Source organism: Delphinapterus leucas, chromosome 5, assembly GCF_059928025.1.
Source record: "Delphinapterus leucas isolate spDelLeu-1000000601 "Yukka" chromosome 5, BTC_Dleu_Yukka2, whole genome shotgun sequence".
Taxonomy (NCBI): Eukaryota; Metazoa; Chordata; class Mammalia; order Artiodactyla; family Monodontidae; genus Delphinapterus; species Delphinapterus leucas.
Window position 1 is genome coordinate 99,762,726 of NC_143133.1, and position 23,189 is coordinate 99,785,914.

General features: G+C 35.5%; 1 protein-coding gene across 3 annotated transcripts in view; it reads left to right on the top strand.

Moving 5' to 3' along the window:
• ARHGAP24 (Rho GTPase activating protein 24) overlaps nt 1–23,189 on the top strand; it is a 520,392-nt gene that overhangs the window by 213,640 nt on the left and 283,563 nt on the right. For all 3 annotated transcript variants that reach the window (XM_089912228.1, XM_022561678.2, XM_089912229.1), the window contains exon 3: nt 15,667–15,754. In XM_089912228.1, coding sequence (XP_089768354.1) covers nt 15,667–15,754 — 88 coding nt within the window. The remainder of the gene's footprint in view (nt 1–15,666; nt 15,755–23,189) is intronic.

Consider the following 23,189-nt stretch of genomic DNA (forward strand, 5'->3'; position numbering starts at 1 on the left):
AATATTTTTAGCAGAGTTTGTGGTTAAGGAGAATGTAGAAATACAAATGATTTGTTTGGACTTTTTATTTTCCTCACCAGAGAAATTTGGAACCCTTCCTTATGCTTCCTGAATTAGTGTTTTATTTTGACTGTCTAAGAGATAACTGTTATCTCTTTAACTTTTATTTTCGCTATGTCTAGAAAAATATTTCCACTGAGATTCTTAATACATCGATGGTTATAATAATCATAAAATACAACTAGATTTAAATTCAGATTTTAGATCCTCAGAAGGTACTTGATGAACACATAAGTAATCCCAAACTGATCCCCTACAGGTTTTTATTTTTCATTAAAAATAGAAATCGTTGAAAAATATTTTCTACCCTTTGAACATATATGTAGGGCACAAGCTATATTTTATTGAAAAACAAGAAAATCTAAACATTAGTAAAGTTGGACAGTTTATTGTCTTATCCAAAAATTAGGTCACCAATGCCTCTGGTACAGGAATGAAAGTGGATTAACTCAACCTGGAATGAAAAGGAGACTAGCATGACTATTGCACCCTGAGTTCTGAGTATCTTATTTATGTCTAAATTAATTGTTAATTTTATATATTTTTAGAAAAAAAAAGGAAATAGTCATTTTTTCCCCTAATCTCCACCTGCCTGTTTTTAGTATGTGGCATAATGGTCTGAATGAGCTGAGGAAATTATTGCTTAGGACTCTGACTAGTTCCAGGACAGAAGCTTGCTGGTTTTCATTTCCTAATTTGTCAAAGAGAAACTCCTGGAAAGATGAACCTGAAAACTCACAGCTATATCAAGAAGTATCTTACTCAGGCCTCATTTATTCTTCAACATACGTTATTTTGAGTCACATTATATATGTATGTGTTGTGATCACTTTTCAACATGTATTGTTCTACTAGACTATAAATATAAATAATAATAGGTAACATTTATTGAGCTAAAACTCTGTCTTGTACCCAGAGAATTACCAAATTAGACTTAGATGAAAAACAGTCTTAATAATGGCTACTATTTACTGATGTCTAACCATATATCAGTTACTATGCTAAACACTTCACATGCATAATTTTATTTAAACCTGTAAACAATCCTCTATAGAAAGCTCTTTTTTAGATCCATTTTGCTAATGAGGGAACAGAAGTACAAATGTTAATAATAATTTTCTCCAAGTCATATGTCTAGGATGTGAAAGTCAGAATTTAAAACCAGTTTGTCAGAATCCGAAGCCTGTGCTCTTACTTTACTGTCTTTCTCTGCTTAAAATAATCCTAGTGAATGTATATGTTCCCTACCTTTCTGCTTCCTTACACCATGGTGTCTTCATTGGAAAGGAGGCTAAAAGTCAGGAAGTCAAAGGGCACACATTCTTTCTATCAACTCCACCATGTGATTTCTCAGGCCACGTTTGAATTCCTCTGATAAAAGCGAACTCAGTTCACCTAAGAAAACCAGTTTTATCCTTGAGTATCTAATATTATTAGACAAAATGAGTTATCTTGGGAGAATAAAAGAAAAAAAATCATCTTTCCCAAAGTGTGTCACAATTTAAAAATGCTACAGGCCTGATTTGATTTTAATCTCCAAATCATCCTCTGTGTTAGTTCACGTATGTACTATATTATAATTATCCCTATTTTATAGATAACGGAACTCACCAAAAGATTCAGTGGCTTCATGCATTCAACCATTCAATAAATTTTTATCTGTACCTTCTATATGCCTGTTACCTTCTAAACTATTGGGGATAGAGAAATAAATAATATATAGCTCTACTCTTGAGGTCTTTAGAGACCATGACATTTTAGGGACTCAGATTCCTTCAGTGTAGCTACTCTGCTTCCTTTCTTAGTACTGAATTGTCATCACCAGAAAAATTCAAGTAGTACCCATTGTGATATTATGATTTCCTAAAGGTTTCAAAGCACTCATAAAATGGTGGTATTCTCCAAACATTTGTAGGAAGAGTGTCCTAGCAGATTGCTACACACACACATACACATATATACATATACATACATGCATACATATATATGTGTGTGTATGCATATTCACTACACACAATTATTTCTGGAATTAAGCACTTATCAGTTTGTAACTTTGCAATTTAAGAACACCTTTTTTCAGCATACAAGTGGGAAGAGACAGAGAGGAAGATCACACAGGATGTTTTATAGCCAAGTTTGGAAGTACCTCACTTTTGCCTATTGGTCAGAACTTAGTCATCTAAAACACAGGAGTGACTGGGAAATGAAATCTTACAGTGTGCTCAGGAAGGAAATGGAATGGTTGTGTAACTATAGTACCGGCTCTGTTTCACTTAAGATTTAAAAACTAATTATTAATATTCTAATAGGTTACAGGGGAGAAATCATCTGATGATTTCTATAAATACAAAAAAGGGTTTAATAAAATTTAACATCAATTCGTGATTTAAAAAAACAAAACATTTCTTAGCAAATTAGGAATAAAAGAGAAGCCACTGAAAAGTGATGAAGAATAGCTTATTAAAAATCTCTAGCTGTCATCATAGCTAATGATGAAACATTGAAAGCATTCCCTTTAACACCAGAACTAAGTTAAGAATATTTGCTATTATCACATCAATTAACCAGTTTATTAGTCGGTCCTTGTCAGCACACAGTAGGATAAAAGAAAATGTTTAAGGATTGGAGAAGAAGATACACAGATGCCATTAGTTACAGACAATATCCATGTCTTGAAACTCCCAAATATCTCACAGATAGTTTACCAAGGTTGATGTATACAAAATCAATATACATTTTCATAAACTAGCAGTAAACAGTTCAAAAACATATTTTAGGTGCCATTTGAAGAGCATCAAAATATACAAGGTAGATCAAAATATATACTAATATAAATATTATACTGTATATAATATACAACAGTATATATACAAATTCAGATTTATATATATACATACAGATACAAAAATATACAGATGATAATCATTTGTGGAAAGACATGAAAAAAACCTATATTAAAGGTGGGATATAACATGCTTATGAATTGGAAGTCTTTTTTTTTAACATCTTTATTAGGGTATAATTGCTTTACAATGGTGTGTTAGTTTCTGTTTTATAACAAAGTGAATCAGTTATACATATACATATGTTCCCATATTTCTTCCCTCTTGAGTCTCCCTCCCACCCTCCCTATCCCACCCCTCTAGGTGGTCACAAAGCACCGAGCTGATCTCCCTGTGCTATGCGGCTTCTTCCCACTAGCTATCTATTTTACATTTGGTAGTGTATATATGTCCATGCCACTCTCTCACTTTGTCCCAGCTTACCCTTCCCCCTCCGCGTATTCTCAAGTCCATTCTCTAATAGGTCTGCATCTTTTGAATTGGAAGTCTTAACCTTGTAAAACCTCTATTAATATTACAGAATTTAATATTGTAGGAAGGCAAATGATCTTAGCATTTAGATCTCAGCTAAAATGTCACCTGCTCAAAGAGGTCTTCTCTGAACAGTCATTCCAAAGTAGCCACCCAGGCACTTTCACAGGTAACACCCTATTTTAATTAACTACACAATACTTTACATCATTTAATAACTCCCTTGTTATTTAAAATGTATTTATGTATGGGTGAACATATGTGTTTCTTCCTTCATTAAAATCTAAGCTTCATGAGAAGAGGGACACTGTCTACTTTCAATGCTGCTGTATCTTCAGCATGCAAAACATCATCTGACCTAGAGAGGAAATGCAACAAAAATTCATGTTGCATTATGATTGTATCATTGTCAAGCTATCTGGCTTGCTGCATACTTGTGTTTTGTTACAGTGCTTTCTTTGTGTAGGAAATCAATGCACGTTAAAATAGCTATCAAAAAAACAACAACAATTTCTACTTAATGTATTTTAGAAGTATAAAGGCTGTTATATTAATTTTAACTATTGCAAAGTAAATTAGATTTTAATTGGATTACTACTTTGTCTCTAGTCGATCTGACAGAGGCATGGTGAAAATGAATAGTTAGAATTGAAGCACTTTGCTTCTTAATCATAAAGCCAAGTCAAAATTTTTAAGATAGAGAAAGAAATCAATGACATTTGAGTAGCTTGGGGCAGGAGCCAGAAAAACACATTGTATGATATTGTGTGAGAACAACTATGAAATCAATAGAACTTCTGAGATTAAAAATATTAGACTATTAAATCCAAAAGTTTAATCACTAATATTTTCCCTTGAGATTATTTTGCTAAGCAAGAAAAGTAGTTGTTTGCCAAGGAAGGACAAAATTAAATTAAAAATATTCACATGCACATTATCAAAGAAATTTGGATATGAAACAAAAATGTTTTAAAATTGTGCCTATGTTCATACTCCCTGCATGTTCTTAGTTCCAGGTTGTCTTAGCACATCTAGAATAACATGTGTAGAGCCCACCAGATATATCTTTAACATTTTGAGTGAATTAACTCAAACTCAAACATAAAATGGTTTATTTTTATATCAAAAAAGTAATATACTTGCAATGTAGAAATTCTAGGAAAAAACAGTATAAAGAATATTTAAAGTTTTAACTGTATATAGTGTTAGTATTTTGGTGAAACTTTTTCTTTGCATATTATTTTCATTTTAAATTTAATTTCTGAGTAGATAAAACATTCATTTGCTTTCAAAATCAAAACTGTATTAAATGTTTACATTGAAAGTCCTACTTCCCATCCATCCTTATTCTCCACTCCTCACACACTCTCTCCCTACAGATAACTACTTTTTGTAACTGAAATATAGTTGATTTACAATATTATATTAGTTTCAGGTGTATAGCATGGTGATTCAATATTTTTATAGATTATACTCCATTTAAAGTTATTATAAATATTGGCTATATTTCCTGTGCTGTACAATGTATCTTCATAGCTTATTTATTTTACACATAGTAGTTCGTACCACTCAGTCCCCTACCCCTGTGCTGCTTCTCTCCCCTGCCCTCTCCCCACTGATAGCCACTAATTTGTTCTCTGTATCTATGAGCCTGCTTCTGTTTTGTTATATTCATTCATGTGTTTTATTTTTTGGATTCCACATATAAGTGATAACATGCAGTATTTGTCTTTCTCTGTCTCATTTATTTCACTAAGCATTACCCTCCAGGTCCATCCATGTTGTTGCAAATGGCAAAATTTCATTCTTTTCTATGGCTGGGTAGTACTCCATTGTTTGTGTGTGTCTGTGTGTCTGTGTATATATGCAACATCTTTTTTATCCATTCATCTGTTGATGGGCGCTTAGGTTGCTTCCATATCTTGGCTATTGTGAATAATGATGCTGTGAACACTGGGGTGCATATATACAGATAACTACTTTGATTAGTGTCATGTATATTCTTCCCATGATTTTTTATGTGAATAAAGCCAAATACATATATATGTTCTTGTTATTATTTCTTTATTATTTAAAATATAGCATACTGAATGCTTATTTTTAAATTGAGCTATCTTTCTTTCTTTTTATAATACATCCCATAGAGAACTATTAATATATATATTCTCATATATATTCTTTAATAGATATAGCTTATTTTATTTTTTGTGGCTGCATAATATTCCATTACCCAGATATATCATCATTTATTTAACCAATTTTTCATTGATGGACACTTGAGTTGTTTCAAATCCTGTTATTACAAACAATGCTGTTTGTAAAGCAAGTGACCTTGCAAATAAGCCATTTCTTATGTGTGTGGGTGTGATAAATTGTACCAGTGTGCCCTCTGTATAAATTTTACCATTTTGCCCTCCTACCACCAGTGGATGAGAGTAATGTTTTCCTTAGCAACAGACTATGTTGTCAAACTTTTGTAATTTTGCAAAAGCATATTATCTTTACAAAAATAAATATCACACTGTATTTACAATTTCAGCACTGTATTTTAAGGATTACATAGAACATAATTAATTGTAGGTCAAAGAAGTAGAAGCATGCCAATAAAAATAGGTGTCCAATAAGTCAAAGGAGATTTTTCATTTTAAAGTTCAAAATGTAAAAAGCAACTGTGTGATTAAGTCCTACTTTGCCTTTTTCCTGTTAATGACTTTTTTCCTTTTAGTTGTACTTCTCAGTTTTAAGATTCAAATATATGGAAAGTTATTAAACCAACTATAAAATAATTTTACTTGGTTGTTAAAAAATTAGCATGATCACTTAATTCAGCATCCCAGATTATTTTGGTATTATAAATTTAGCTATTATACCGTTTCTTCTAAGGTTAAACCTAGGTCTTTTCCGCTTTACTTTTTAAACACACAAAGGGTTTATTAGTTGATTAAGATAAAGGATTAAATGAGAGTTTTAATTATTAACAACTTTCTGGTCCATTGATAATGGCTTATTGGACCTTTCTCTTTAGGGTTCCAGATTTTCCCATAATAAACATTATATAGCTATCACTGTTTTTGCTTTTTATATCTCTTTCATAATGAGACATAAACTCAAAAACATGTTTTTTTCTTTTCTCTTCTCCTCCCATAGACTTTGCTTCAAACTTTTGGCATTTATCACCCCCTGAGCAGCTGACATTTATTTTTCTAATTGAGAAATAATAATAAATGTGGTAAAATAGCATATACTGTTGGACATGAAATAAAAGGTCAAGGTCCTAGTAACCGGTTGAGAGGGGTTAGCTGTTGAACTTAGTCATTTCTGAATAAGGACTCTTACTTAACCTCGCCACAGATATTCCGTCCTGGAATCCCAGGACATGAAGTGACACTGGTTTAATCAATTCCTCCTATTGAGAGCAGAGGGTTGGATGAGGAGGGATTTTCTTTAGCTAACACCTATTTGAATGTCTTGCACACTGTGGATTCTCCCCTCAAATCACTGGCTAGTTAAAATTTAGGCACCACTTACCAGCACTTGAGAATTAGCAGTGGACTCCTTTAAAATGTCAGCTGTTTATAAACTCCTCCCTAGGGGTCATTAGAAAGCTTGTTTCAAAGCCTTTATATGTATTTGTTTCCTTTGGCTACTGTAACAAATTACCACAAACTTGTTGGCTTAAAACAACAGAAATTTATTCTCTCACAGTTCTGGAGTCCAGAAAGTCCAAACTCAAGGTGTAGGCAGGGCCAAACTCCCTTCAGAGGCTCTAGGATGGAACTTTCCAGCTTCTGGTGACAGCATTTCTTGGTTTGCGACTGTGTCATTCCAGTCTTTGCCTCCCTTTTCTCATCACCCTCTCCTCTGTGTGTGCAACAGATCTCCCTGTGTTGAGCTCTTGTAAAGGCACTTGGCATTGTACTTAAGGTCCACACAGATAATTCAGGATAATTCTCTGTTAGGATCCTTAACTTAATCATATCTGCGGAGACCGTTTTCGCAATAGAATAACATTCCCAGGTTCCAGGGATTAGGACCTGATATCTTCTAGTGGCCAATATTCAGAGTATTGTACTATATTTAGATATGTTCTAGAACTATCTTCCACAGTACTTACCGCAAGGCAGTATAACTTTGAGACTCCAAAATGCTTATTCAACCCTGCCTTCTACTGTCATTTTTCTTTGTGTTAAAAATATGTTTGGGGCTTCCCTGGTGGCGCAGTGGTTGAGAGTCTGCCTGCCGATGCAGGAGACACGGATTCGGGTTCGTGCCCTGGTCTGGGAAGATCCCACATGCCGCGGAGCGGTTGGGCCCGTGAGCCATGGCTGCTGAGCCTGCACGTCCAGAGCCTGTGCTCCGCAACGGGAGAGGCCACAACAGTGAGAGGCCCGCGTACCACAAAAAAAAAAAAAAGTTTGTATATTTTTCCTTAGTACACAGTAATACGTGCTCATTATTTTAACGTTTTTAAAAAATAAGAAAAACTTAGCAAAATAAAAATTATTTATGACCTGGCTATTCGAAGATAATCTATACTAACATTCCATTTTTTCTAAGCATTTTGGCATTCTCAACACATAGTACATACTAAATATATGTTTGATGAATAAACAGGTAAGTGAATGAATGAATAAATCACACTGCAGCTTTCTATCATATAAAAAATACTAGCTAAGGAAGTGGAGCTTGGATTTACAGAAGGTCAAATTGCATCTCTACACTTCACCAGCTGCACGCTACTCAACTTATTTATGCTTCAACCTTCCTTCTGTAAAGTGGACAGTGGTAATTGTACCTCCACACATGGTATTCTAGAAGATTAAAATGTATATCAGAGTGCTGGCACACTGTAAGTCTCAGCAGATGGTTAGCTGTAATGATTCAAGATGGAAAAGGGGGATTTCACTCTGAAGGGAAGAATTTGGGGTAGAAATTGTTGGGGGATAGAGTTTGTGTCAACAGTTGGATATTTTTTCTTCCAATTACAATGTTTCAAAAATGGCATGGGGCACCTTAAGAAAGGTTGTGAGGTAGATGTGGTGGGAAAATTCTGGATGCCTGTGGTATCGCAAAGGGATTCATGTATTAGATAAGCATGAAAAAAGTAATTTCTAAGTTGTCTACCAATTTTGAGAGTGTAATTATAGAATTTTGGTTTTAGAATAATGTCTTCCTTTTTCCACATTTTCAATCTGTTTTTTTCCCCTGTAGTCAAGGAATTTCTCCATTGTCCAATTAATTAAAAACATGTAGCTAGGATGATAATGTCTGAGTTTCCAGGGAGAATGTTCATTTAGAAGGACCCCATCAGAGAAGAAATTCAAGAACTTCCTCTGTTCTGTCCAGAGGGGGAGTTCACATGGGGCGAGGGATCCTTGTGTCTGAAAAGAAAGATTTAAAAGCTTTTAAATAAATTACATCAAAACATTGCACATATTTTTTTCTATCACAATTATTGCTATCCTGTTAGCCTCCTAGGGTCTGAACATATGTAATAATGTTATCCAAATGCTGTTTTAAAATTAGAGTGAACCCAGAATGACAATGCTTCTCAAGTTCTTAATTTGCAGTTTAGAATATAAAGCATCAAGATGAGACATCTGTATAGAGAATTTATTTCTATTTATTCAGTACTTATAAAACAGTTATGCTATTATGTTTATCATTGTTAATTTAAATAATAGTTTGGAAACATTAACACTGCTTAGGTCAGTGTTCCCCAAGCAGTTTGCACTGCAGAATTATTTTGGTAGGTCCTAAATTTGAACCAATTTGCAAGTCTCCCCTTCTCGTAATTCCTTAGAAGCACCCCAGAAATCAGTATAACTATTTCGGGGGCTAAGAAGAAACTCGATAACTATTTATAAACATTCTTCAAACTGCTTTAAGTAACAGTAATTGATTAGAAATAAGAACATGAATTGGGTTAATAATTAATACAAATAAGTATTTGGAATCTACTGTGCCAGTCTCTTTGCTAGGTGCTTCCTGAGCTTTATTTCCCTCATGTATAAAATGAGAGCCATGACACAGAGCCATGAGGCAAATTAATGATACTGTATAAGTAGAATATGCATTTGCTTAGCAAAGTAATATATGGTTAAGAAATGTTAGCAATCATCATTATCAATATCATTTTGCTTTGCTGTTTGTTATTATGATTGCTAATTAGAGGTTTATTTGTTTTAATCTAGTCTTACAGACATGATAGACTGACTTCAAATTTTCTAATTAGTTTACTTCCCTGTTCACTCAACTAGATGATAATACTAGCAGATGTATTTTGAAGTTTTACTAGAATCATCCTATTATTTGGGGATTAGCAAAATATGGACCCAAAATATCTTGCAGACTTCTGGGATATAAGAAAGACTTTTTAAAATATTAAAAAGCAACTAAAAATACCATGTACCCAGCATTTTTCTACAAACTACACATATATTAGTTCACAGTTATAAAGTAGGTTCTATTTTTATCCCATTTTAAGGATGAACATGAAGAATAGAAAGGATAAATATCTTGCCTGAAGTCACTTGGTCAATCGGTGGGAGAGTGGGTATCTGAACCTAGGCAGTTTGACTCCAGAATAAATTTACTTAACCACTGACTTCATTGTCATTGGTAGATTGGGATATGGCTGGAGCACTTGTGGATACAATTTTATGTCCTTTAAAAGCATACAGTAACCTGTTTCCTTTTCATAACAGGGGCTTGTCTGTAATAGGTTGGGTTTTGGGTTTTTTTTTCCCAATTTTCTGCCTACCCTGAGTGATTCTCAGATCCAGGAGTACAAGGACATTATTGGAATTTCTAACCATTACATTCTCTGTGCCTAAGACAGGGCCTGGCACATGCTAGGTGTTATTTAATAACTATTTGTTGAATGAATTAATGAAGTTACTTGATACAAAGAAGAAAGTCACACCGATCTACGATATTAAAACCTAATCTATTTTACTCTATTAAACATTGTTGAGTAATATTTATTTCACCTTGATATCATTTTCAAACCTCTGTCTAGTCACATTAAAAATACACATATATTGTCAAGCTGAGACTTTGCCTTGTTCCTTGTGATGCTCATGATCATTGTTCATGCTGGAAAAAAAAATCTCATTATTGTGCTTATGAAACTAACAAAGCTACTGGATATGCATACATTTTTCCAGTCCAAATCCCAGAGAATAATATCACCATGCTTACTTTCAACAACATCTAGTCTTACCCCAATATCTTGTGGTTTTGGCTCAATGATCTGATATTAACTAAAGATGAGCTGCTTTTCTAATAGCAATTTTAGCTGAAAGCAAAATACTAGTATGGTTCTGAATTATGTTTCTTTTGCCAACTCTTAGTTGTCAACTATAAAAAAAAGAATTTAGCATATTATTCCATTTTGAAGTTGTAAAGATGCTTTATAAAAGGGATATTCCCTATAGGGAAGAAAAATAAGTGTAATTCCATTCTGAATATGCTGATTAACTATTGCCATATAATTATTGCCATATGTAGTGAACTGTCAAAAAGAGTACATCCCCTTTCTTGTACTTGAGCCTCTTCTCTCTGATCATCCAAAATTTGCAGTGAGATATATTGAACATCATGGGTTAATATGCCCTTTCTTAAAAAACTCAAGAATATTTGCACCCTGGATGTTTTGTCACTAAAGATCCCCAGCAAGAAATTGATGGCTCTACCTCAAAAGGTGTAATTGAAGAGTGTGTGGTAAAGAAATTATTTAAAATTTGTTGGAAAGGTTACTGGAAACCGAAAGGATAGTGAAAAAGCTCTGGGGCTAAAAAGAGGGAGGAACCCATTACCACTCTGGTCTACTGGCACCTGCAGAAGCCTGAAGGTCTAGGAGTTGTGGACTAAGATAGTCAATGCAACTAGGGTCAAATTGCTGCCTAGCATGGAGGGAGAGTTACCTTGGCTTGACTCTGGTGGCTTTCTGACTTCCTGCTGTGGCCTCGAAACCAACCTGAAGCCAGAGGTCAAGAGAGCCTGGTTTATGCAATTTGTAGAGATTAGTCTTCTAGGGTACAGAATAGAGTGATGGGTTGATAGAAGATCTGGAGGGCAAATAAGGAATACCCAGCATAGCTACTAACAAAAAATTAAAGAATTGAGTTTGGGCTCAAGAGCATGGGCCTCATGGAGCTTGAATCTTCCTAATTTCCCATTTCTAACAAGAGGCATCAACTTTCTTTCAGATATACAGAAGAGAAAAACTGAAGTCATCTTGACTCTTCCTTCTTCATTCCCTGAGTTAAAGATATGACCAGTTTCTTTCATATTTCCTCAAAATAGATCTCTAATAATTCATCTCTAATGCAAATTTATGCCATTTCTACTGCTGACAACTTTATGTCTTGACTTTGCTCTCTTATGTCAAATTAATTGCTTTGTGGTAACAAACTTCTAAGAGGTGGTATTTTTAAATCTCCTGCTTTGCTCAAGAACCTACTCTGGTTCTCAGCTGTCATGGACATCAAGTGCAACGTCCTCTGCCTAGTGTTCGACTCCCCACAGCATGTCCTCAACATCACCAAGAAACCTTACTTCCTAACTATTCCTCCACATGAATCTTCTCCTTAGTCTAACGTGCTCTGCACATATGGTTCTAATTACTGTTTTGCTGATACTACGTCCTCCATTTGGGAAGATTACCCCTAGCTCGCTAAATCTTAAAACCTTAAACTACTTTAAAAACCAGTTTTCTTCATATTATCTTTCAAACCAATCAGACTGCCTTTATGGCACTCTCTTCTTAAACTTTTATTTTATATATATATATATTTTTTTCAACCTACTTTGACACTCACTTGTTCAACAGTTATATACTGTTATTCTTCTATTGAGAGTAGAGTTTATTTCTTTCAAATACCCCACATCACCTGAGATAGTTCTAGAAATATTATCTGACATATGGTAGTGTCTCAATACATTATGTTTTAATCAGATGAGGTACTTGAATTGTATTTGTTTATTAGTTGTTTGTTTGGTTAGTTAGTTTAGGGCAACTCTGGAAGAATTAACCAAACCCACACAAACAGTGCATACTTTTTGACTACTAATTTCTCTTGTAGGTATTTGTCCTAAAGAATAAGTTAAGGAGAAGCTCAAAGGTTTAACTTCATGGATGTTCATGGAAATGTTATATGTAATAACAGTTACAAAAAATCATAAACACTTTACAATAATAAAGGATGTGATAGTATGCATATTCGAGGAAGTAATGTACTATGCTATACAGCTTTTTAAAATGATGTAGATTATTAAACTGACATAATAACAATATATGACTTAAGTTTTGAAGCAGATAATAAATATTTTGACTACTATTTTTGTAAAAATTACTGTATATGTTAATACACACATATACATAAATACATACCAATATGGATAGGTGCATATGGTGTTAATATTGGTTATCCTATGGTGGTGGGTAAATTATAGATTTTTGTTTGTTTATGTGCATTTTCTGACAATATATACACTGCAAAATAATTAGAAGATAACTATCACAATTAACACCCTTCTTTTATTTATAGATATTAACTGCTTTGTTTGTATACAAGGTGATCAAGTTAGTTGTTTCAATTAAATGACTTTATTTTACTTACTGAATGACTTAATGAACTAACCACAGAAAAGGTTTGGCAATTGCAGTATACCCTGCCCTAAATATTGCCTCCTGATAAGTAAACTATTATTTTTACAACACAATTTGTTTGGAAAACTGTCAAAATATAAATATAATGTCAAATTTGAAAATGAAAATGATAATTTCAGCCAGAAGTAGCTATTTCTCATCTACAAAAAAGACTACAAAGGGTAGCATTACTCTGCCTTTTAATTATCAAGTGAAGTTGATTGGGATTTCATAGAGGGGAATAGTTTATGTAGAAGAGTGGCTTGAATTCAACTTATAGGACATATGTACAGTTTAAGATCCTAAATAGAGCCTGAAGACAGAATTAAATATGTCATACGTGTATACATACAAACATACATGCATGCAGAAATGAATGTTGTGTCTATCTAGAAGGTTAGATGGTATGTTCTAAAACTGAGCTAAATCACACCTTTAATTATTTCACAAAAGCACTTCAGGAAGTAAAGTAAACTAGTAATTGAAACAACTGATTTTATTACTCTATATAAACCTCTCTATAAATGGTCTTAATTATAATGAATATTTTCAAAGTCTTAGTAATCTTTTAAATTATTTAAAAAATACCAGTAAGTAGAATGGAATTCATAGGCAAGAGGACACTAGATATGATGAGAAGTAGGAAATTTTACTTCCTGGAGGAGGAAAACAAAGGCAGTACCTCCAACACCTCACCTTGTAAGGTGCAGACAGATGGGGAGGTACCCTTCTAACCTCTAATTCCTTAGGTTTTAGTTAGGGAGTGCTATGCTTTATCACTCTAAGCCCAGAAGGAGGGACAAATATAATGACGATAATATTCTCTGCCAAACCAGGCAGAATGAAAGTTGTGTAAAATATTATTTGAGCTAAATATTGCTTAAAGCTGGGAAAATGGACAATATAATATAGTGGATAAGAGTATAGGCTTTTGAATCCAGCGTGCTTGGTTTTGAATACTGGGTTTACTGTACTAACAGTACGCATTCACTCAGCAATACCTTTTTTAAACATTAACCTTATGCCAGGTGAAGTGCTAGGCTTTGGCAGTAGCTTAGGGTAAAAAACACGCATTATGGGCTTCCCTGGTGGCGCAGTGGTTGAGAGTCCACCTGCCGATGCAGGGGACACGGGTTCGTGCCCCGGTCCGGGAAGATCCCACATGCTGCGGAGTGGCTGGGCCCGTGAGCCATGGCCGCTGAGCCTGCGCGTCCGGAGCCTGTGCTCCGCAACGGGAGAGGCCACAACAGTGAGAGGCCTGCGTACCGCAAAAAAAAAGAAAAAAAAAAAGAAAACAATAACAACAACAAAAAAAATCACACATTATATTTGCTCTTTTATAGTTTAATGATAGAGAGAAACATTAATTAAATAATCTTACAAATAACATAATTGCATACACTAGTAAATCAGTCTAAGGAAAATTCAGGAAGCTATGCAAGTATATTTTAGATATAGTCAATCTGAAAAATTGGTATAAAACAACCAGAGAAAGAATGTAGTTCTAAGGTAAATGAGAGCATGATGCCATTTATAGAAGGGCAATTGACTAGATCATAGGAAGCATTGAAAGTGTAAGAGTGGGAAAATTAGTTTAGAGGTATAGGTGGAGCCAGACCTCCCAGAGCTTTATTCTAAGACAAAGGAAAGCCGTTGGAGATTTTCAAGCAGGAAAGTTGCAAGATCAAATTTCTGTTTCTAAAGATCACTCTGACCACCTTAAGGAAAAAGAATGGATTAAAAGATGTTCCAGTATTGAGGGGAATTTAATGAATGGGTATTTGAAACATTCCAGATAAGGAGACAACAGTCTCTTGGACTAGGGCTTGGTGGTGGTAAAGTTACAGTAGAATAAAGATAATGACTGCTACGTTTCTGGCTTTTGCAACTGATTGCAAGATGGTGCTGAGTTAGGGAATACATAAATAGGACCTGAATTAATTGCATTTTAATTTGACTAAGTTTAGTTTAAGATGCTTTTGAGATATCCAAATGGAAACATCAAATAAGCTCAAATAATGGAAATAATGTCAAATAATGGAAATAGATTCAGTGTAGACAACCCTTTGCTAGGGAAGGAAAAAAAATGAAACGAGAACTGGAGTGGGAGGTGGAGTCAAAGTAACTTTTTAAATAGGATTGACTTTTAAATATGTCTCTGTGCTGATGAAAATGATGCACTAAAGAGAAGAAAATCCAACAGAAAAGAGAGGGGATAATCAAGAGAAGGCTATGGCAGCATTGGCTAACTTATTGAATGTCTCTGCCTTGGTTTTCACAGCTATAAAATGGGGGAAAATAATACCTACCTTATAAGATTATTCTAGCAAGTAATATTATGTTGGTTGAATGCTCAGTAAAAATTTTCAGCACACAGAATACATTTAATAAATTGGTGCTTAAAATGAACTCAGCATCTAACACAGTGTTTTGTATATATTAGGTGCTCAACAAATATTTGTTAAATGTTGAATGAATATGATGCTGTTACATGATTTTGGACTAGATGGGAATATAAATGAGTCTGATGCATATTACTGTATCCTGGGTTACAGATGCACCTTGAATATTCACTGATGATGATGATATTCAATATTTGCCATCTGATAATGATGTTTGGGACATTTGTGTTCACAGGGTACTATTTTTCTGCCTGGAAATAAAGTCCTTGAACATCCCTGCAATGAAGAGAGCCCAGGGAAATTCCTTTTTGAAGTAGTTCCAGGTAAGATATTTTTCTGGTTTGATTCAACTATTGCCATTCCATGTTGGTAAAGGTGAAGACAGGTCAGACAGCCTCTATTTTTCTTGAGTCATGGCTAAGAACATTAATTTGATGAGGCAAGGGTCAACATTGGTTAGTATTTACACAGATAATGATTCCAGGTTTGTACACTGGTACAAATGAACACATGTACACACATACATGTGTCCACATGACTATTGGATTTCCATTTGTCCATGAGACTCCAGAGCTGACCAGAAGTCATGACACAGCACTTGTTAGGGACTATTGGAGACAAAGGTAATTTTACAGTGCTCTTGTGGCATGAAATTTGACTAGGTGTTCCAGGTAGAATGCCTTGTCCAGCTGATTCACTGTCATATTTTCTTACAAAACTGCATCTTTTTTTTTTTGCGGTACGCGGGCCCCTCACTGCCGTGGCCTCTCCCGTCACGGAGCACAGGCTCCGGACGCGCAGGCTCAGCGGCCATGGCTCACGGGCCCAGCCGCTCCGCGGCATGTGGGATCTTCCCGGACCGGGGCACGAACCCGTGTCCCCTGCATCAGCAGACGGACTCTCAACCACTGCACCACCAGGGAAGCCCCAAAACTGCATCTTTAAGGAGCCTTTGTTATAAAAACAAAACAAAACAAAAACCCTCCTTAAATAACTGACCAAGGATTGCAGTTCTGTACCTCATCTTCATTCACAACCAACCACTTCCACATGTTTGGCTGGTAGCATTGAGACTGTCTCTGCCAAGTCATCAGATCCTGCAGTTACATTTCTTCAACATCTGTTCATTTTTTTTAGTCATCTGCATCCACCCCTCTCAGAATACCTGATCTCCACTTAAGTCTTTGACTCACCCAGCAACACTCTTTTCAAGGCTGTGATCTACTTCTTTGATCAGTTCATTAGCCCTTCTTTAATACTTGGTGTAAGAAAAAGGGAGTTAGGAACCTGGTTTTCATAGCTTTGGCTCTGACTGACCCAGTTAATGTGATATTAACATTGACTTAATCACAGCCTAGGGTGAGTGTGAATTTATTTGGTTGACTAATATGTAATGCATATCAATAATGCCAGTACAAAGGCAGTCAATAAAACATTTTCCCCAGATTTATAAATGCTAAGAATCTAAAATGTGAAAGCATATTTTTTTCCCCTCAATGAAAACAGCTGTAGCTCTGGGTTCATCTGGCTCACAATGGAATCCATGACTAAATGTTAATTAATGCAGCTGAAGTGCAGAAAGCTTAGTCGGATGCATCGTGTTGTTTCCCCCCAGGGAGAACATATTGTAGGAAACCTGAATCCTGTTTGCTCTATTAAAATCTTTTTATACTTACTTCTTGGTGGAATACCCTATATGGAACCAAATTCCAGATGTTTCAAAGTCTTTGAAGTATCAGTAGAGGAAATTTCTTTCACTGTTTATTCTCAGACATTAGGCCTGTGGGCTTTGAAATGAGCATGGTATTAAACTGACAGCTTTGATTCTGTATCTTCAATAACACTAAAGGTCCACTTTCCCATGCAAGTCTACTAAATGTGTAGAGATTTCACTTTTTGGGGAAGATGTTCTGATATACTGTAGGTAGATATTGTCAAGACTGTTCTCAGAAGAGCTGTGTCTTCAAGCCCATGAAATCACAAAGCTTCCCCTCCAAGGTTGCAGTTCTTGGGTATGTGTTTCGAGTGCAATGCATATGATATAATGGCTTTTAATGAGCAAAGCTTAAGGGGTTTACGACTGTATGCTGTAGAATCTGAAGATTGTCATTCCAAAAAAAAATTTCTTTTTTTTCAAGGAAGTTCAGGTTGGCTGCAATAATTATGGAAATAAACATATCAATACTATGCCCACAGCTCATTTGAAAAGATGCTTTCGGAATCATTAATACAATATGTAGTAGCTTCTAAATTAGGTTTTATAATTCTGAATCATCTTATGGAGTGACAAGAGAACTGTGCCAAATGCTTCTTTAAAGAGAGAATTGGAAAAACACAATGGCTGCATTGAGAATCCAGTGTTTGAGCCATGAATCTTGGTCATCGGGGTTTTTGGTGTGTCCCTAACATTAGGATGGAATTTCCAGGCAAATGTTTCTGTATTTGTATGAGGATGTGAGGATTGGTATCACATGATTTTAACGAATTTTCGCAAAATCAAGATTACTTAGGGCTTTTTGCACCAGAAACTCTGGTTGGAAAGGCTGGGGCAAGGCATCTGCATGTGGCACCCTGTGAGCAAGTGAAGCTAAACTAAGAACAAAGGAAAATAGGACTTTTCATTCCTGGCCCTGCTTCACCTGTATACATGGGTGAACCCATGTTGTGCAGCAGAACTAGAAAGAAACACTTATCCTTCCAGAAACACCAGCCATGTGGCTGACAGTGTCTTGGTGCTCTGGCCTGGTGTCAGGCCTTAGCCTCTGAAGTGGGAGAGCCAATTTCAGGACATTGGACCACCAGAGACATCCCGGCCCCATGTAATATCAATCAGCGAGACCTCTCACAGAGATCACCATCTCAACGCTAAGACCCAGCTCCACCCAATGGCCAGCAAGCTCCAGTGCTGGATGCCCCATGCCAAACGACTAGCAAGACAGGAACACAACCCCACCCATTAGCAGAGAGTCTGCCTAAAATCATAATAAGTTCACAGACACCCCAACACACACCACACGAGGCAGCCCTGCCCACCATAAAAACAAGATCCAGCCCCACCCACCAGAACACAGGCACCAGTCCTCTCCACCAGGAAGCCTACACAAGCCACTGAAACAACCTCACCCACTGGGGGCAGACACCAAACAATGGGGACTACAAACCTGCAGCCTGCGAAAAGGAGACCCCAAACACAGTAAGTTAAACAAAATGAGAAGACAGAGAAATATGCAGCAGATGAAGGAGCGAGGTAAAAACCCACCAGACCAAACACATGAAGAGGAAATAGGCAGTCTACCTGAAAAATAATTCAGAGTAATGATAGTAAAGATGATCCAAAGTCTTGGAAACAGAATGGAGAAAATACAAGAAATATTTAACAAGGACCTAGAAGAACTAAAGAGCAAACAAAAAATGATGAACAACACAATAAATGAAATTAAAAATTCTCTGGAAGGAATCAATAGGAGAATAATTGAGGCAGAAAAACGGATAAGTGACCTGGAAGATAAAATAGTGGAAATAACTACTGCAGAGCAGAATAAAGAAAAACAAATGAAAAGAATTGAGGACAGTCTCAGAGACTTCTGGAATAACATTAAATGCACCAACATTCAAATTATAGGGGTCCCAGAAGAAGAAGAGAAAAAGAAAGGGTCTGAGAAAATATTTGAAGAGATTATAGTTCAAAACTTCCCTAATGTGGGAAAGGAAATAGTCAACAAAGTCCAGGACGTGCAGAGAGTCCCATACAGAATAAATCCAAGGAGAAGCAAACTAGCAAACTATTAAATAAACTATGAAAAATTAAATACAAGAAAAAATATTAAAAGCAGCAAGGGAAAAGCAACAAATAACATACAAGGGAATCCCCATAAGGTTAACAGCTGATTGTTCAGCAGAAACTCTGCAAGACAGAAGGGAGTGGCAGGACATATTTAAGTGATGAAAGGCAAAAACCTACAACCAAGATTACTCTGCCCAGCAAGGATCTCATTCAGATTCAATGGAGTAATTGAAAACCTTACAGACAAGCAAAAGCTAAGAGAATTCAGCACCACCAAACCAGCTTTACAACAAATGCTAAAGGAACTTCTCTAGGCAGGAAACACAAGAGAAGGAGAAGACCTACAAAAACAAACCCAAAACAATTGGAAAGTGGGAATAGGAACATACATATTGATAATTAACTTAAATGTAAATGGATTAAATGCTCCAACCAAAAGACATAGACTGGCTGAGCGAATACAAAAACAAGACCCGTATATATGCTGTCAACAAGGACCAGCTTCAGACCTGGGGACACATACAGACTGAAAGTTAGGGGACCGAAAAACAGATTCCATGCAAATGGAAATCAAAAGAAAGCTAGTGGAGCAATTCTCATATCAGACAAAATAGACTTTAAAATAAAGACTATTACAAGACACAGAGAAGGACACTACATAATGATCAAGGGATAGATCCAAGAAGAAGATATAACAATTGTAAATATTTATGCACTCAACATAGGAGCACCTCAATACATAAGGCAAACACTAACAGCCATAAGAGGGGAAATCGACAATAACACATACATAGTAGGGGACTTTAACACCCCACTTTCACCAATGGACAGATCATCCAAGATGAAAATAAATAAGGAAACACAAGCTTTAAATGACACATTAGACAAGATGGACTTAATTGATATTTATAGGACATTCCATTCAAAAACAGCAGAATATACTTTCTTCTCAAGTCCTCATGGAACATTCTCCAGGATAGATCATATCTTGGGCCACAAATCAAGCCTTGGTAAATTTAAGAAAATTGAAATTGTATCAAGTATCTTTTCCGACCACAACGCGATGAGACTAGATATCAATTACAGGAAAAAAACTGTAAAAAATACAAACACATGGAGGCTAAACAATACACTACTATATAACCAAGAGACCACTGAAGAAATCAAAGAGGAAATCAAAAAACGCCTAGAAAAAACTGACAATGAAAACACGACGACCGAAAACCTATGGGATGCAGCAAAAGCAGTTCTAAGAGGGGAGTTTATAGCAATACAATCCCACCTTAAGAAACAAGAAACATCTCAAATAAACAACTTAACCTTACACCTAAAGCAATTAGAGAAAGAAGAACAAAAAAATCCAAAGTTAGCAAAAGGAAAGGAATCATAAAGATCAGATCGGAAATAAATGAAAAAGAAATGAAGGAAACAATAACAAAGATCAGTAAAACTAAAAGCTGGTTCTTTGAGAAGATAAAGAAAATTGATTAACCATTAGCCAGACTCATCAAGAAAAAATGGGAGAAGACTCTAATCAACAGAATTAGAAATGAAAGTGGAGAAGTAACAACTGACACTGCAGAAATACAAAAGATCATGAGAGATTACTACAAGCAACTCTATGCCAATAAAATGGAAAACGTGGAAGAATGGACAAATTCTTAGAAAAGTACAACCTTCCAAGACAGAACCAGGAAGAAAGAGAAAATATAAACAACCAATCATAAGCACTGAAATTGAAACTGTGATTAAAAATCTTCCAACAAACAAAAGCCCAGGACAAGATGGCTTCACAGGCGAATTCTATCAAACATTTAGGGAAGAGCTAACACCTATCATTCTCAAACTCATCCAAAGTATAGCAGAGGGAGGAACACTCCAAAACTCATTCTACAAGGCCACCATCACCCTGATACTAAAACCAGAAAAGATGTCACAAAAAAAGAAAACTACAGGGCAATATCTTTGATGAATATAGATGCCAAAATCCTCAACAACATACTAGCAAACAGAATCCAACAGCACATTAAAAGGATCATACACCATGATCAAGTGGGGTTTATTCCAGGAATGCAAGGATTCTTCAATATATGCAAATAAATCAATGTGATACACCATATTAACAAATTGAAGGAGAAAAACCATATGATCATCTCAATAGATGCAGAAAAAGCTTTTAACAAAATTCAACACCCATTTATGATAAAAAACCTTCCAGAAAGTAGGAATAGAGGGAACCTACCTCAACATAATAAAGGACATATATGACAAACCCACAGCCAACATCATTCTCAGTGGTGAAAAGCTGAAACTATTTCCTCTAAGATCAGAAAAAAGACAAGGTTACGCACTCTCACAGCTATTATTCAACATAGTTTTTGAAGTTTTAGCCACAGCAATCATAGAAGAAAAAGAAATAAAGGGTCCAAAAGGGAAAACAAGACATAAAACTTTCACAGTTTGCAGATGACATGATACTATACATAGAGAATCCTAAAGTTGCTACCAGAAAACTACTAGAGCTAATCAATTAATTTGGTAAAGTAGCAGGATACAAAATTAATGCACAGAAATCTCTTGCATTCCTATACACTAACAATGGAAAATCAGAAAGACAAATTAAGGAAACACTCCCTTTAACCATTGCAATGAAAAGAATAAAATATCTAGGAATAAACCTACTTAAGGAGACAAAAGACCTGTATGCAGAAAACTATAAGACACTGATGAAAGAAATTAAAGATGATACAAACAGATGGAGAGATATACCATGTTCTTGGATTGGAAGAATTAACATTGTGAAAATGACTATACTATCCAAAGCAATCTACAGATTCAATGCAATCCCTATCAAACTACCAATGGCATTATTCACAGAACTAGAACAAAAAATTTCACAATTTGTATGGAAACACAAAAGACCCCGATAGCCAAAGCAATCTTGAGAAAGAAAAGCAGAGCTTGGTGGGGAAGCAGGCTCCCTGACTTCAGACTGTACTACAAAGCTACAGTAATCAAGACAGTATGGTACTGTCACAAAAATAGAAATAGATCAACGCAACAGGATAGAAAGCCCAGAGATAAACCCATTCACATATGGTCACCTCATCTTTGATAAAGGAGGCAAGAATATACAATGGAGAAAAGACAGCCTCTTCAATAAGTGGTGCTGGGAAAACTGGACAGCTACATGTAAAAGAATGAAATTAGAACACTCCCTAACTCCATACACAAAAATAAACTCAAAATGGATTTAAGACCTAAATGTAAGACTAGACACTATAAAACTCTTAGAGGAAAACATTGGCAAAACACTCTATGACATCAATCACAGCAAGATCCTTTTTGACCCACCTCCTAGAGAAATGGAAATACAAACAAAAATAAACAAATTGGGCCCAATGAAACTTAAAATCTTTTGCATAGCAAAGGAAACCATAAACAAGACAAAAAGACAACCCTGAGAATGGGAGAAAATATTTGCAAACAAAGCAGCTGACAAACGATTAATCTAAAAATATACAAGTAGAACATGCAACTCAATATCAAAAAAAAAAAAAAAAACCAAATCCAAAAATGGGCAGAAGACCTAAATAGACATTTCTCCAAAGAAGATATACAGATTACCAACAAACACATGAAAGGATGCTCAGCATCACTAATCATTAGAGAAATGCAAATCAAAACTACAATGAGGTATCACCTCACACCAGTCAGAATGGCCATCATCAAAAAATCTACAAACAATAAATGCTGGAGAGGGTGTGGAGAAAAGGGAACCCTCCTGCACTGTTGGTGGGAATGTAAATTGATACAGCCACTATGGAAAACAGTATGGAGGTTCCTTAAAAAACTAAAAATAGAACTATCATATGACCCAGCAATCCCACTACTGAGCTCATACTCTGAGAAAACCATAATTCAAAAAGAGTCATGTCCCACAATGTTCATTGCAGCACTATTTGCAATAGCCA